The sequence below is a fragment of the Falco biarmicus genome, chromosome 3 (genome assembly GCF_023638135.1).
Source record: "Falco biarmicus isolate bFalBia1 chromosome 3, bFalBia1.pri, whole genome shotgun sequence".
Lineage (NCBI taxonomy): Eukaryota > Metazoa > Chordata > Aves > Falconiformes > Falconidae > Falco > Falco biarmicus.
Genome location: NC_079290.1, coordinates 120,522,616 through 120,537,833, shown reverse-complemented (window position 1 = coordinate 120,537,833; position 15,218 = coordinate 120,522,616). Strand labels below are relative to the sequence as shown.

Genomic DNA, 15,218 nt, shown 5'->3' with positions numbered 1-15,218 from the left:
CTGCTGCACAAAAGCCATCTTATTAGCCCCAAGTGCAAAATGCTGCCTTTTCTTGCAGAAGCTCATTAATTGCAGGTCACCATTCAACAAGAAAGATGAGGCACTTGAGTTCTTCAGGCTCTCATTAGCCACAGAGCTGAACAGTATGTGTGAAATTAACAGTCACCTGAGTACCTCTATAATTTCATAATTATTAGGCCTAATGGGTTAGTCTCTGCCAAATGGTTTTAACTCCTTCCTGGCCAAAGCAGGGAATCGCACGAGAAGCCAAGGCTGGCGTATTTCATGAGTTTTATAACCATTTAACAGCTTTCTTGTGGAAATAATAATAAGGAGAGAAAATTTCCAGGATCATGTACTGTTTGCATTTTTTAACATATGTTTAGCTTTTAATTATTCATATACAGTGCGCCAAGGAAGCAGATAGCCTGTATCCCAGAGAGTGGGTGAAAGAGCTTTCTCTGCAAAGGGATTTTAATTGGTTTTAAAATGTGTTCTGTGTGTGTGTTTATATTTGTGTGTGTGTGTGAGTTGAGCCTTTGGTTTCTCTTCTCCTTGATGATTACATTACATTATTTCCCGTCTCTTACATTTTTATTTATCTTAGGCTTAAAAAGCAAAATCAGAGCTGAGATTTCTGTCTCTGCTTTTGAACTCAAGGATCCTGGAAATGGCACTACCTTTTAATGGGGATTTTCTCCTACTTGAAACCAGCTTAGACGAGAAGCTGGAGGGGAAGGCTGCCTCTCACCTCCAAACAGCTAATTGTTTTTCTTGTGTTTCGTCTTGCAGTCCATAGTGTGGGTGCTTCATGCCAGGTGGGAATGTGCACAGACAGCATGCCCCCCCTGATCTGGGGTGGTGAGGCGCTCTGTCCCCTTGGCCATCACGTTGCACCCCATGGGGAAAGCACCAGGCAAACCTCTCTACCTCCACAGCTTGGGGAAACATCCCCGTCCCTCCCTGGCACTGCCCACGCTGCTGGGACAACCCGCTCCCCTCCTTGTGTCCTTGCAAAGGCTGGGTCCAGCACAGGGCAGCCTCTCCCAAACACAGTGAATTGAAGCTGCTTCTTAAACCAGCTCTGCATCCACCTCAGAATGGGTTATACTGGGAATGCCGTGGTTTCCTCCAAGACCCAGGATGTAATCCCCTCTCCCACTGCTTTCAGCCTTGATTCAGTGATGTGGGGAAACAGGCTACGTGAGACCAACAGAGCCAGGAACACAGAGATATTTAAAATCCTCCCTGGTGCCTTGTTTTGCATGAGGTGACTCAGCTCTGAAGGCAGAAGGTCACGTCGGTGCTGCCCAGGACGGTTTCTCACTGCGGGGCGATGGTAGGACTAGTGAAGGAGCGCTTTGGCTGGAAGGGACCTGTCCCGCTGGGCTCAGGTGACCAAGTCCAACATGCTCTCGGCTATAGGGCTAAAAACCCCGAGAGCTCTCGGTGGTGAGAGACTATGGCGCCGGCAGCCGCTATGCTGTTCGCAGAGGATGGCTGAGCTCCGGCTGCTGCACCAACCCTGAGCTCTGCCCAGCCCCCAGCCCCCCTGCTTTTTAACTCCATCACATTTTATAGGTTTGGAGTTTGTTTCTTTTTTGGCTGATCCTGTCCTGACATCTGTTTTCATGGTGCAAGAGCTAAGGAAGGGGGACTTGGTGCCTGAAGACCCCCGGGACTGCAGTGAGGGTGAGCAGGTAACAGGTGCTCACAGCACCTGTGACAGCAAGTTCCTGGGGTGTCCCAGGGCTGGGCCAACCTCCTCCAGGAGCCCCAGTGCCCAGGGTGCTGGTGGCAGCAGGAGGGACCTGGAGCACCCGGCGGTGCTGGCCTCCAGTGAGAGCAGGGATGGGTTTCTTGGGACCCTTTTTAAGACGAGAACAGGCTGGCATACCTGCAGGCCATCGGAAAAGACAGAAGCTGGGAGCCAACAACTTGGACAGCTACCAGAATCAGAGTCCATGAGCTAATGCCTTCGTGGCAGCGTTCAATTCCCTGCACTGCCTATGCCGGGAGATCAAGGCTGGGAGGAGGGAGGGTCTTTCTTCACTTAGGTGCTGGAGAAACGTCTCCTTCGATGATATTTCACCTTACCTCTCCTTGCCACATCTGTCAACTTCTGCTAATTACCGAGTTTGCTATCACCCTCCGCACTGATGTGAAGGGTAGGAAAAAGAGAAAAAGGAGGTTAAGGGATTCTACAATTATAAATGATGTCTGGCAGGCTAAGGTACCATATAATGCATTATAAGCACTTAAAAAGCTAACCCATTCTGTCTTCTTTCTTTGGCATAAATAATGGCTTTTTTATGAATAAATCATGCAGCCAAGGTCTCTGAAAATAGCAGGAACCTGGAGCAGAATGTCTCCATCCTCATTTTTGCTAGGACAGCAGAGAAGTCAGCAATCCACTCTATCACCACTGATAAACCAGGGCAAGCACAACTCCCAGTAATGAAATAGGGAGATAAAGTTTCGGGAGGGTGAGCGGGGCAGGGGGATATTTCTGCCAAAGCACCGATTGCACCCGGGCTCCAAATGAAACATAATGGACTCTGAGGAGATAAGCATTTTTTTCTGCTCCATGAATAAAGCAAGACCTCATAACTCATAGACAGGCAAAGCTGCCAGCAACTTAAAAGTGCTTCCTTCTGCTTCTGGTTTGTGTTTCCTTTTAATGAAGCTCCTCCAAAGCTGAAGGGGGGCTTAGAAGTGGGGCTGGAAGCAAGCCCTGCATTTGCGTGTGTGGAGTCCGGCTCGCCGCGGGCGGTGGTGAGGGCTGGCTGGGCGGTGGTAGCCACCCAGACCTCGGCACAAAAGGCTCGCAGTTGTGCTTTGTGCGGGGAGAGGCTGCCCCAGCAGAGAGGGAGGTCCTGCTGGCCTTCGAGGCAGGCATGAGGGCAGGGGGGAGGTCTGCCTCCCCCTGCCTGTGGTCTGAGGGGTCGGTGGGGGCACAGGGTCTCTGCCCTGCCCCGGCTACTTCTGCACCCTGCTTCCCTCTCCTCCGGTGGCTCTCCCTTCTCCGGGGAGGTCGACACCCGGCCGCCCCCCCGCAGAGGGTCCTTCCCAGCTCCCTGCTCTGGCTGGAGGTGCCCCGCTCTGGCCACCTGGAGGGACCGTGTCCAGGCATGGCTGCAGATTTGAGGCTGCCTCAATGGGCACACATGGTCTGAGCATCATGGGGTCACACTCCCCATGCACAGCTCCCTGCACCCCATCCCACCCCTAGTGGCTCTGCCAGCTGCAGCCCCCCTGCTCCAGGCACAGCCCATCCTCCTTCTTGTAAGAAGCCAGTGAGGAAAAGCTCATCCCCTTAAAAGCATTGCCCATGTGGCTGCAGGGGTAGGAGCCCCTTCCTGTACTCACCCTGCATCCCGCAAGGGGGTTAGGGTTCACATCCACCCCAGACACCCACGGATCTCCTGCACATCGGTGGGTGCAGACAAGGCTCAGGGTCTCAGCCCACAACCAGCAAGCTCCCTTGCACAAGCCAAGCCTGTCACAACCCATGAGGCATTTCTGGGCCAGGCAGACAGCCTCCAGGCCGCCCACATCTCCTGGCATCTCCTGAGCTGCAGCAGCAGGAGCCAGACCGTACAGCTCACGACATGCTCCCAGACAGCGGGGCTCTGGCACTGGCCCTGCCTTGTGGCCAGAGGAAAGCAACGCAGTGGGGAGTGGGTGCAGCCCCCAGGATGCTGGATGGGATGGGGACACCGGGTGTCACCTCCTCAGCTCCCCCTCAGACAGGAGCAGCCCTTATTCCCTGATGGGACACAGTTTCGCTGCAGTCTTCACTTTTCCAGGACCTAGGGACGTAGCACAGGGCACGGCAGGCGGCACAAGGAGAGCCAAGCAACCTCCGGCAAGAGGGGCTGGTGCTCGGCATGGAGAGGGGCTTTGTATTTACAGCAAGTGTTTGGCAGCTGCCAGGAATGTTTGTAAGCAGAGAGCTGAGCCATGGGTTGTGCACCAGAGCTGCAAACAGACCTGGGACCAAAAATCCAGTCGTGACAGCAACGAAGGTGTCTGCTACCGGGGACCTCCTCCTTGCCTGCCTGGCTGTGGTCCCACAGTTCCCCTCGGGTATGACTTCTGAGGGTTCAGCCCAGGGTGCTGGTGGGTTTGGGAATGAGGATGCATTGCCTCTGCTCAGAGCGCATCACCTGCTCAGCTCCCCGCAGTCCCAGCCAGTGCTCTCTGCAGCCCTGCATTAAAACCTCCGCAGCGGCAGCAGCGCAGGGCAGTCAGGAAGGCCAGGAGCCCGCAGACTCTCTGACTATTAATCAGCCGGCCACAAGCCCTGAAAACTTGCTCTTGGGGCTGTGGGTTAAATTATGGCTTCGTGAGGAGCTGCAGGGTCCAGGCTCTCCGAAGCCGAGGGGGTGCTGGGGCCGGGGCTGTGCAGGGGCAGCACTGCGCAATGCCAGCTGCAGCAGCCTGGCAAGGCACAGCTCCAGCCTGTCCTTGGACGAAGATTAAGGGTAGACAGAGGGGAAAACGAAGCTGAAGAAAAAAGGAAAAAAACCAGAAGTGATTAGAGCTGTACTGAGCAGGGCCAAACGCTGGGGCATGTTTGCACAGCAAAGCTCTGCGGCCATGCTCTGCGTCAGGGGCACGGCTGGCCTGTCCCCTGAGAGGGACACCGGGGAGGCAGCACTGTACCCTTGCACTGCCGGGGATCACCCGAGTGTCTGGTCTCTGAGGACCTGGTCTCTGGGGACATTATGCCATGCCATGGTCTGTCTCCCAGTGTGACAACCTCCCCATAGGGTAAATAACAGCTCCCTGTGCCTGCACGTGCCTGTGCACATACAAATGCGTGCACACACTGCTCAGAGATCCCTGGTCTGATTGTTTGGGGGGGGCAAGCTCAGTGAGAGCTCAGCACAAGTGGGCACAGCCCCAAAGCCAGCCCTGTGCACACCCTGGCTGTGGCACATGCAGTCACTGGCACCTGCGGCTGGAGCTTGATTCACTTTGAGCTGCCTCCTGTCCTGGCTGCTCAGCAAAACCCCCTCGGGGGGCTGCGAGACACAACACAGCTGATGCAAAAGCATCTGGGGTGTGTTAGTGTGGGTGCACGCTCACCCACACCCCATGCAAAATGTACAGCCCTCCTCCTGCAGCCACCTCCCCGGGGAAACACACGTTTGCACAATCGGTGCTGCTGCAACGTGCCAGCAGCACCCCAGCCCTGTGCACATGCATACACACACGGGGTCCTGTGCTGTGCTCAAGGGCTGCGGATGGAGGCTTTTTGCATTTTCCCAAGGTCCCCACCGTTTTCCCAGCAGACCCTTCCCTCTCTCTCCTCTTGCTTTTGCTGTAGGGAAATGAAGGTTTCTTGGGGACAGCATGAAAGGGAGGGTCTTTGCTCCTCCTCCTTTAGGTCTCCCCAGCCTGCACACGCAGGTTATGAGCAGTGCAGCCCATACCGAGGAGGTATGGTGGAGGATGCAGAGCAGGGAAGCTCACACTGCCCTCGTGCTGTCTTATCCGTCCTGCCTGCACAGGCAGCCCCCAGGCCAGGTGGTTGGGTTGCTTCCTTGGGCTTAATTCAGCAAAAGCAGCTTGTGATGTTTCTCCTTCTCCCTGGGGTGGGCTGCTCATTTTTGCCCCATAAGACAATGCCCTCTATCAAAAACAAAGAAATTATAAAGTACATATGAACATATGGTAACATATATTCTAGGCTGCCTATGTGGCCAATTTTCTGTATGTTACCATATGGTGCCGCGTATTTAGCAAAAATATAACTTGACTGTTTCTCTTTCCATATGGGGATTCTTTTGCCTTAATTAATAACATTGAGCAAAAACTCTTTCTAAGGTTTCCAAGATTTCTGCAAGGGAATATCTTATGACAGACACATGCTCCTGAAGGCTTTCCTCCTTATTTGTCTATAGCCTTCTGTCCTTATCCTCTTCCGCATGCTCTGAGGGCGTCTGTGGGTACATCTGCCTGTGGGATTGCGGGGAGGGGGATGCTGTGCCCAGGCTTGGCTCCTGTCCCACCAGCACTCACAGGAGCTCCTGTCCCCTCCCCAGGACCTTCAGCTCCAGGGATAAAGTAGTGATACACCTGTGGGCTGGATCCCTCCAGGTCATCCAGGAGCCTTCAAACACAGGGGCAATGGGGAGGCCACTGGTGCAGTGGAGGGAGTATTCATGACCATGCAGGGATTGCTGTCTTCAAAGCAGTAGAAAGTGGCACAGTTTTGCAGCTCCAATTAAGCCTTTCAAGTGCCAGTTATCACATATAATAGTAAAATATGTCAAAGTATCCTCTCAGGACAAGCCTGCAGCCAACGCCAGTGAGATGAAACTGGCCCTGGCTCTGTCGAGGCGAGATGGGGTGGGAAGGGTCAGAGGCACAGCCCCCAGCTGCTGGAGACCCTCCTGCTCTCCCAGCCACAGCCTGTAAATGGAGAAAAATCTCTGCATGACTCCAGATGTGCCTCTTCGCCCTGCAGGGACATCCCTGCCTCGCAGGCAGGCGAAGGCAGTGGGCAGAGCAGAGCTGGTGCAGGGCAGCAGAGCGGGGACAGCAGGGCACATGCTGGATTTCCACCTCTGCCTGTTCCCTGGTCTCGGTGGGGATGCTGAGCTCTCTTTCCTCCCCTGCATGCTCTGGGGGCGGGAAGGGACATGGCAGAGCACCTAGTACAGCCCCAGTGAAGGCATTTTTGTGGGCAGGATAAAGGCTCCTCACATCCCAGAACTCCCCATACCAGAATGTTTCTCTCCTGAGGAGGTCACGAGGAGCACTGCCGAACCCCTACTGCCCCTGCCCCATCCGTTTCTTATCCTGCTCCCCTCTAAAACAGCCCACCTTCCCGCATCCCTCCCCTCAGCTCTGCCTGGGTGTGCAGGGGTCTACATGCATCTCCTGCTCTTTTGGAAGGCCTCCTCACCGAGATGTTTTGGACATCCTTTGGAGGACAGGTCTTGGGCAACACTCGCTAAAGAGCACCTCCTTCCCAGTGATACTAGTCAGTGCTCTCCAGGCTGCACAGGCATAGGCCAAGCCAGCCACCTTCTTCTGCCTTGCTGGCTTCATCCAGCTCACAGTGACGGCTGGGATGGGAAGGAAAAGCTCTCATGGACCACGGGCTTTGAGCAACTTCTCAAAGGGGTCCTTGGCCGGACAGGGTAGTCCTGTGTGAACCAGACAAATCAGCTGGTGGATTAGCTTTGATCTCTCAGCCTTGTTATGCATCCCCAGAGGTTTCCCCTTTGAGACCTGAGCTGAATTTGAGCCCAGGTCTCTGCCCAACTCACTGCCGTCTGGTATCCCCTTCACCCCCATCTGATGTGTGCCCTAGCTGAGGACCTCCACAGTGGATCCTTCCAGACTGGAGCACAAGGAGAGCTGACAGAGCGGTAGTTCTCAGTTCTCAGCTCAGGACAACACAGCTGCCATGAGGACCTGCACCACAGTTTCCTTCTGATGACCAGAGCAGGACAAAGGGTGAGATACGTGCAGAGCAGTCCGCCTTTACAGTCAGATGGAAATCATCTATAGCTTGAGAGTCACACTGGGGAGTATATCTGGTTGATGGTTTATCCATTGGCATGGTGGCTTTGAGCTCATGACTAGGAAGGTATGTCCACAGACCAGGACACCAAGACATCACTGACACCCAAATCTGCATGATGAGCTCGCTGCATCCAGGGTATACATGCACCATGAATGAGGTATCAGTGGGATGCAATTCTTTACCCTGGTGTTGTGATGCTCATCTTCCTGTCTGGTGCAACGAGGCTGAGAAAGTGGCAGAAGGGAGGACTGCAGGGAAGAGCAGAAGGACATGGGAGCTGCCAGGGCACAGAGAGCTGGAGGCGGAGGCCAGCTCTGGGCAGACCTGGGAGACTGAGAGCGCAGGGAGCAGCTGGAGCTGAGAACAAGAGCAAGGCTGAGCGCAAGGTCAAGGAAAGCTGGGAGAGGGGGTGTTTGGGCTGAAATGACCACAGAAGAGCAGCCTGCTCCTTGGGAAGGGCGCTGCTGTGGAGGGGGTGAGGGTGTCACCACAGCAGGAGTGAGGTTGGGTGGGAAGTGAGCCAGGCTGCGTTCCCACTGCATTTCTGACTAGAACGGCCACTGACCCATCCTGTCCAAACTCTTGGCACAGCATCAAATCCCACCCTTGCAAGAGGCTGTAAGGTCGTGCTTGCAAAAGGGCTGTCAGTGCACCGAGAGCTGTGCGAAGGCTAAGCCTGCCGGGCTCCTGGTGATGGTGGTGGCATTAGGAGATGGCACTGGGAGAAGGTCAGTGCGTGCAGAGCAGGCAGAAGCTGTCAGCGCACAGCTCTACTGAGCATCTGGAAGGAGGACAACCTTGGGGAGCAAAACCAGGCTCTGCTCAGGAGCTCACAGGGATGTCTGGCACTGGGGGTTTGCTGTCTTCCAGGAGGGAAAACCACGGGCCAGGAGACTTGGCTGAAGCACATCCTGGAGCACTGCCATTGAGTTTTGGTACGGTGCAGAGCACACGGGAATTTCCAGGGCCCTGGGAGAAAAGTGGAGGTTGGCCTAATATTTTCAAAGGGGAAACAGGACGACATGGGTAATTTCAAGGCTGTCAGCCTGACATTGATCCCAGGCAAAGTAATGGAATGGCTGATATGGAATGCAATGAATAAAGAACCAGAAAGGTTGATATAATTAATGCCAATCAACAAGGATTTATGGAAAATAAATCCTGTCAAACCAACTTGACGTCTTTCTTCCTGTTGTTTTTCTTTTTCTCTTTTCTTTAAAACCAGGATTACAAGTTTCTCCGGTGAGGAGTGGGGTTTGCTGAGGACACAGAGAACAGCAACGATCACCTGGGCGCTGCGTGATGTTTTCTCACAAAAATGGGAAAACCCAACCTACCATGTGGGCTGGTTTAAGACCCATTTTGGAGATCATGGGGTTGGCTGCGCAGCAGCGGGCACAAACTGCTGTTGCAGGGCTCTGCAGGGCATTCTTCTCCCTGGCCCATCCCACCAGTGACAGGCAGGATGCGCCGGGCTGTCTGTGTCCCAGCAGCGCTCACTGTGAGGAGGGAGGTCCTGCTGCGGAGTCACCGGTGGGGGCAGGGGGTGGACATCGGCCTGATTTGCAGAGCAGGGAGAAGGGGAAGTTTCAGTCCAAAGAGCTCCAACAGCTGCTGAAAAAGGGGATTTCCAGGCCAGTGGCTGGGAGCTGCAGGCAGGGAACCTCACCAGGGAGCAAAGGGGCTTGGGGCAGCGGGTGCAGGGAATGAGCACCTCCGTGAGCCGGACACTGTCACTCACCACTGCACCAGGCAGCTGTGACACTGCGGCACGCCATCAGTCTCAGAAAATATTGGCAAATCTCAGTAAATACGTATATTTATAGACTGCCCAGGATGATGTCCAGATGGCTGTGTCCAGGTAGGACTTCACAGACACCTCCACAGCCCAACCGTCCCCATGCTGGGTGCAAGCTCAGCTCCACCAAACATCGCATCTTCTCCTTGGTGGCTCTCCCCAGGTGCCCCCAGCTTCACTGGTCCAGCAATGTCCTTCCTGTCAGCCCAGACACACATAAACATTGAAGGCAGCAGCCCTTCAATGTAATATTTAAAACAATTTTATTCATGAAAATATGCTGTACAATGCACTATACACAGTTCTTTACATTGCCACATACACAAACTCTAATAGCACAATCAAGAAAGTTACCATTGCCTACGATAGATGCGTGGTGAGAGATGACGCCTGTCAGAGACCCTCCCCCCCAGTCTGTACAGTTATAAATATGAGGGAAAGGACGGACCAAAAACCGCCGTATGAAGCAAACCGGTGGGGCCCCTCCAGTGTCCCCTTGACACCGGGTCTTTGCTCCGGGCAGGGCTGGGTCTGGGTGGGAGCAGGGCTGGGAGCGGAGGATGCTCCTTGTCCCCAGAGGCTGTCCTGTGAGGCGGGGAGGGCCAGGAGGGAGAGGAGGTGATGGGAGCGGGGAGGCTGAAGCTGAGCGAGGTGGGACGTGAGGTGGCCTGTGCTCAGGGAGATGTTTCCAGAGGGGGAACCTGGAGCCACCACCGGACAGTGAAATGAAGCCCTGGCTTCTCCTTCCCCATGCTCGCAGTGGGGCCAGCAGCAGGGCAGCAGGAGCCGCAGGGGGCACAGCCATGCTGGCCACCCCCAGGACCTGCCTGCCCCACGGGCAAGAAGCACAGCCCCAACATCCCTGTGCCACCACCACCACCTCACTGCAGTCCGGGTACCCCCGGGGCCCTTGGCTCCATCCCCCTCTGCCGCGGCGGGGCCAGCCCGTCTTGCCTCCTGCTCCAACCACCCCCCTTCCCCGGGGTCCCAGCCACTGGGGGGGGGGGTGGGGGGTGTGGTGTCTCCGTGCCTGCCTCCCGCTGCCCGCCGTCCCTTGCACCGCACGACGACTGTACACACGACGCTTACCAACACGACTCCACCGCACACACGACAACCCCACGGTCACGAACCACAAAGACAGCTTCGCAAGGGGACGTGCCCCAGGGGTGGATGCCCGGGGGCTCCACGCAGCGGGACAGGGGGAGGTGGGCGGGGGCAAGCGGGGCAGGCGCGGGACAAGGGGGGGCTTTTCTCTTACTGCTGGTGCGGCTTCCCCTCTGTGACAATGGTCAGCCCGTATCTGTGACACCGAAGGGGTTTTTGCGGGTCCCTGTGCCCAAGCATCCCATCTGGAAATGCCCGGCTGCCAGGGTAAGCCCCAGCTGGCCCATGCTGCCCGGCATGCTGGTGTGCTGCTGGATGTGTGCCTGCAGGTCGGACGCCTGGAAGAGCCAGGACTCCTTCCCTTTCTCCCATGCTTGGGGGGCAGGGCCCCCCTTCTCTTCCAGGGCAGCCCCAGCTGCCCTCCCTGCCTCTCCTTGTGAGCAGTCCTTCACACCCCGTGTGCGGAGCTGGGGTGCTGGGTATTAAATAGCCATTTGCAATCGGTTTCCAACGATTTTAAATATGCCTGAAACGAGAGGTGGTGTATAAAACGAATGCAGTAATGATCCTGACCAAAGAATAATCCTTTTTAAAAAAGCATTCAAGAAAGATTATATATAATAGAATATATTAAATTCTGTACATGATCAAATAATGTAAACATAATTAATTAACTTGTAAGAATGTCTTTAGAGACTATGCCCACCATGTGCCCAGGGCGAAGGTGAAGGGTGGCACATGGGGCTCCTCTATCACGCTTTGCCACAGACTCGTGGGCCAGGAGGGGAGCAGGAGATGCCCCCGCATGGGTCCCATCCTGACCCAGCTCCGAGCGGCCACACTTCCCCTATGGCTCGGTGGGACCCAGCACCTGCACCCTGGTAGAGGAGGTGCTGGCGTGGGAAGGGAAGAGCTGGGCTGGGAAAGTGTGCTGGTTCAGTGCACCAGGGGTAGAGGATTCAGAGGAAGCCTGTGGTGCCCAGGAGGAAGACAGGCTGTGCAGAGCCCCTGAGACACAGCAGCAGCTCCCCCAGCCCCTCCTCCCAGCCCCCTCAGCTCCTCGGGACCAACCAACTCCAGCTGCCCATCAGCCTGCCCAACTCCAAAAACCCCACTGCACCGAGGCTGAGCTGCTGCAGGGAGCCCCCACCGCTGGGCAGGATGGCAGTGGGACCCCAGCCCACTCCTGCCCCGCAGAGCAGTGGGGCTGGTCTGGGCTCCCAACAGAGACAGCAGCACCAGCTGTGAGTTGTGGTCCCCAGCCCCACGGAGCACCGGCCCTTGGCAGATGGGTGCACTAGGGCTGACCCCTCTTGCCGACAGCCGCCTGGACCATCCTGGGGATGGGCAGCAAGCCCTCCAGGACAGGCATGCTGCCTGCTAGCTAGAGACACTCCTGAAACCAGCAGTGGCCCCCCAGGAGCCCCCCAGCCCAGCTGTGAGCCCTGTGGCACCTCCCTGAGCAGCGTGGGTCACCCAGGCTTGGGGCTGGGTGGACCCCATGCTGGCTCTGGAGACCTGGTCACCACATCCCTATCCTCCTCACACGCACACACACCCTTCTTGAGGGTGACCCACATCACAGCCCCCCAGCTTCCACCCCATCATCCAACACCCAAAGCCATGGCCAAGCCAAGATGAGACGTGCAGTAGGGCACAGCCGTTGGCATTGCCCACGGCCTCTCTCCTCTCCCTAAGTTCAACCCTTTCTTCTTTCCAATGCAAAAACTCAATGGCAAAAGAGTGCATGAAATCAAATAAATACAGGCCCCCCCCCTCCCCGACCCTGTGAGCTCCCCCTGAGCCTCCGGCACAGGGGACCCAGGCCAGCAGCATGTCACACCCATCAGGACCACCCTGTGCAGGGCTGTGCACCACATGCAGGAGTGTGCCCACGCCTGCTCTGGGCAGGGTACCACAGCCTTCCTATGGGCAGGCATGACGTGGCACCCCCCGCCCCCAGTGAGCACGTGGGCTGCCAAGATGCTGTCACCAGGGCTGCAGATTGTGCACCCTTCCCTCCATTCCCAACCCCCCCTTCTCCCTGCTTGGTAGGAAAACCTGCCTGGACCCACACCAGGAAACCCCCTGTGGAGGTGGCCTGGGCATGTGGGCTTGACAGAGCTCATATCTCCACCAGGGTTTGGGGGTGAGGACCCCCCCCGGCCCTTGACCTGGGGCAGGGTCCCCACTCCTGACACTACTACTCAGAAGACTCATTTCCCAAGGTGACTCAGAGAAAAGGGTCCCTTTCCAGAGTGGGATGCCCACACAAGTGGTTCCCATGCCACCAGCTGTCACCGCTCCGTCACCCAGCCCAAGGACAAATCAAACTGGCACCATTGCAGTGGGGCACTGGGACCATCTGGAATGGTTTTCCCTTCCTGCTCCCCCTCTGGACCCGCCTGGCTTGGTCTGCCTCTCCGGCCCGTCTGCCCTGCGTCCTCCAGAGGATGCTCGCAGGAGGACCCAGTGGATTGGGCACATGTGTGGGCTGCGGGCTGGGGACCCTACCCCATCTCAGTATTTGACCCTACAGTTTGTGTTTTGTGTTCGATCTCAAGCTCAGATCGACGGCTCTAGCCCATCTTAACAAACAAAGGCAGAAGAGAAAGGAAAAAAAAAAGTTAGTCTCAATGTTCCCCTCGTGGCTTCTCAGTGGCAAGCCCCCACCCTGGGGCAGGCGTCACCCGGGCACCCAGCTCTGGTTCGTGGGCTGTGGACCCCCGGGCAGCACGGGCACATTGAGCCCGTTCTGCGGCGGGAGAGCTGAGTCGAAGTTGAAGTCCATCTCGTCGCTGTCCATGAAGTCATTCAGGATGATGGACTCCACATCGCACTCCAGGCTCCCGTTGAACATGTCCAGGTCCAGGTCTGCTGGGAACCTGTCTTGGCCCAACACAGGGGGGTGGACAGCCCCCGGGTAGGGGCCCTGCAGCGAATCCAGCAAGCTCATGTGTGCCCCTTGGTTATTAGCGTAGGAATGCAGATGCCCGTGGTGCGGCACGGCTGTCATGCTGCACGTGTCACTGGGCAAGCTCATAAGGCTGACAGGATTAGCTAAGGCACTGGTGTTGACCGCAGGGTGGTGACCGGCTGGTGACGGGTGGTACAAAGCGTTGCTCTTCATGAGAGAGCCCGAGTGGGACGGGTAGGAGGACAAACCCTGCTCCCCGCTCCCACACAGCAGCGGGTTGTGTCTGTGGCCACGGGCCGGCACCATGGGGCTGGCCTGCGGCAGGGGCAGGTCCCCCGGGACCATGCTCTCCTTGTGCGCGTAGGAGATGGAGGAAAGCAGGTCTTGCAGCGAGGCGTTCCTGTAGGAGCTGACAGGTGAGAAGGTGGCTTGCTTGTTCTCCTGGATGGTCTGCATGGGCAGGCGGCGCATGAGGCTCATGGCCGGCTGGCTGTAGATAGTCCCGCAGTAGGTGTTGGTGGCAGCCCCCATGGTGGAACACTTGGAGTTGAAGGTGAAACTGGAGCTGCGCTGCCGCAGGGCGGCTGGGGGGAGCTGCTGCGAAGGGCTCATGGTGTAGCCGTCCTGCAGGTCCTCCAGCATGCTCTCCCCGAGGCTCTCGTTCAGGCTGATGGTGCCAGTCAGGTCAGTCAGCCGAGGCAGCTCCACGGAGCAGCGGGCGTTGAGGGAAGGAGACATGGTGCTGGAGGGGCTGGGGTACATCAGCGGAGAGGAGGGGGTACCATCATCCTCCTCCAGCTCATCTGGCTCGTGGTTGGACATGATGGGCGAGAGGCGCCCACTCAGCGTGCTGGCCGTGGAGTTGGCCCGCGTCCTGAAGTCAGCCCAGGCATCGTACTCATCGCTGGCGTGCGACGTGGGGCTCTCCGACCACTTGGCTTGCTGGGAGGAAGGGCTGTCCTCCCCGCGCTCCTGCGTCACCTGCAGCTGCTTCTTCTTGCTGGCCTTCCCCTTGATCCGCAGGAACTTGCTGTTGTTGTCCATGGAGACCGCCCGCCGGCGGGGCGTCTTCCCCGTCTTGCCGCCCTCAGGGTTCAGCATCCACCAGGAGCTCTTGCCCGTGCCCTCGTTCTGCACACGGATGAAGCGGGTGTGCAGGGAGAGGTTGTGCCGGATAGAGTTCTGCAGAGACAGCAAGGACAGAGGGGACGGTCAGCAGCGGCTCCAGCACCCCAGGCACAAGGGGATGCCTGCAGGGCTGGGGGGTACAAGGGGTATCAAGGGGAACCTGCGCTCCACCCCCCAGGATTCCATGGCTTTCTGAGCCAGAGGAGTCAGGGCTCAGCTGGAGGGTCTCTCCCACAGCACTGCCGGGCATTTCACCTCCAGGAGCCCATGGGTCATGGCCCTTTGCTGCGTCTGTCAGCTATTTATCGTTACTGCAATTACTGTCATGGCAGGGAGCGGGGCGGGGTCTTTAGCATGTGCTCCGGGGACCTGCACCAGGTCCCAGGGGACTCTTCTTCCCTGGAAGAAGTCTGGGGAGGGAAAAGGTGAGGAGGCAACAGAAGAAGAGGCAGGAGTCAGGGCTGTGCACAGGTCCAAGTCTTCTCCACCCCTCCCAGCTCCAGCCACCCACATGCCCAGCAGAGCCCACCAGGATGCTCCCAGCCCAGCCTTGCCCACGCACACCTCTGCATAGATCCCAGCCCTCTCTCCCCACCACCAGCCACCCCACCAGCTCCACAGGCAAAGGGACCCCCTTTGCCCACACACTGCCAGGCACCCAACCCTCTGGAGCTGGCTCCAAACAACTTTCCCTGCCCAGCATCATTCTGTGACTGCTCTCC

General features: G+C 57.1%; 1 protein-coding gene across 1 annotated transcript in view; it reads right to left on the bottom strand.

Moving 5' to 3' along the window:
- Positions 1-9,616: 9,616 nt before the first annotated feature.
- Positions 9,617-15,218, bottom strand: part of FOXO6 (forkhead box O6) — a 38,873-nt gene continuing 33,271 nt past the window's right edge. The window contains exon 2 of the mRNA XM_056333471.1: positions 9,617-14,550. Coding sequence (XP_056189446.1) covers positions 13,138-14,550 — 1,413 coding nt within the window. The 3' untranslated portion in view covers positions 9,617-13,137. The remainder of the gene's footprint in view (positions 14,551-15,218) is intronic.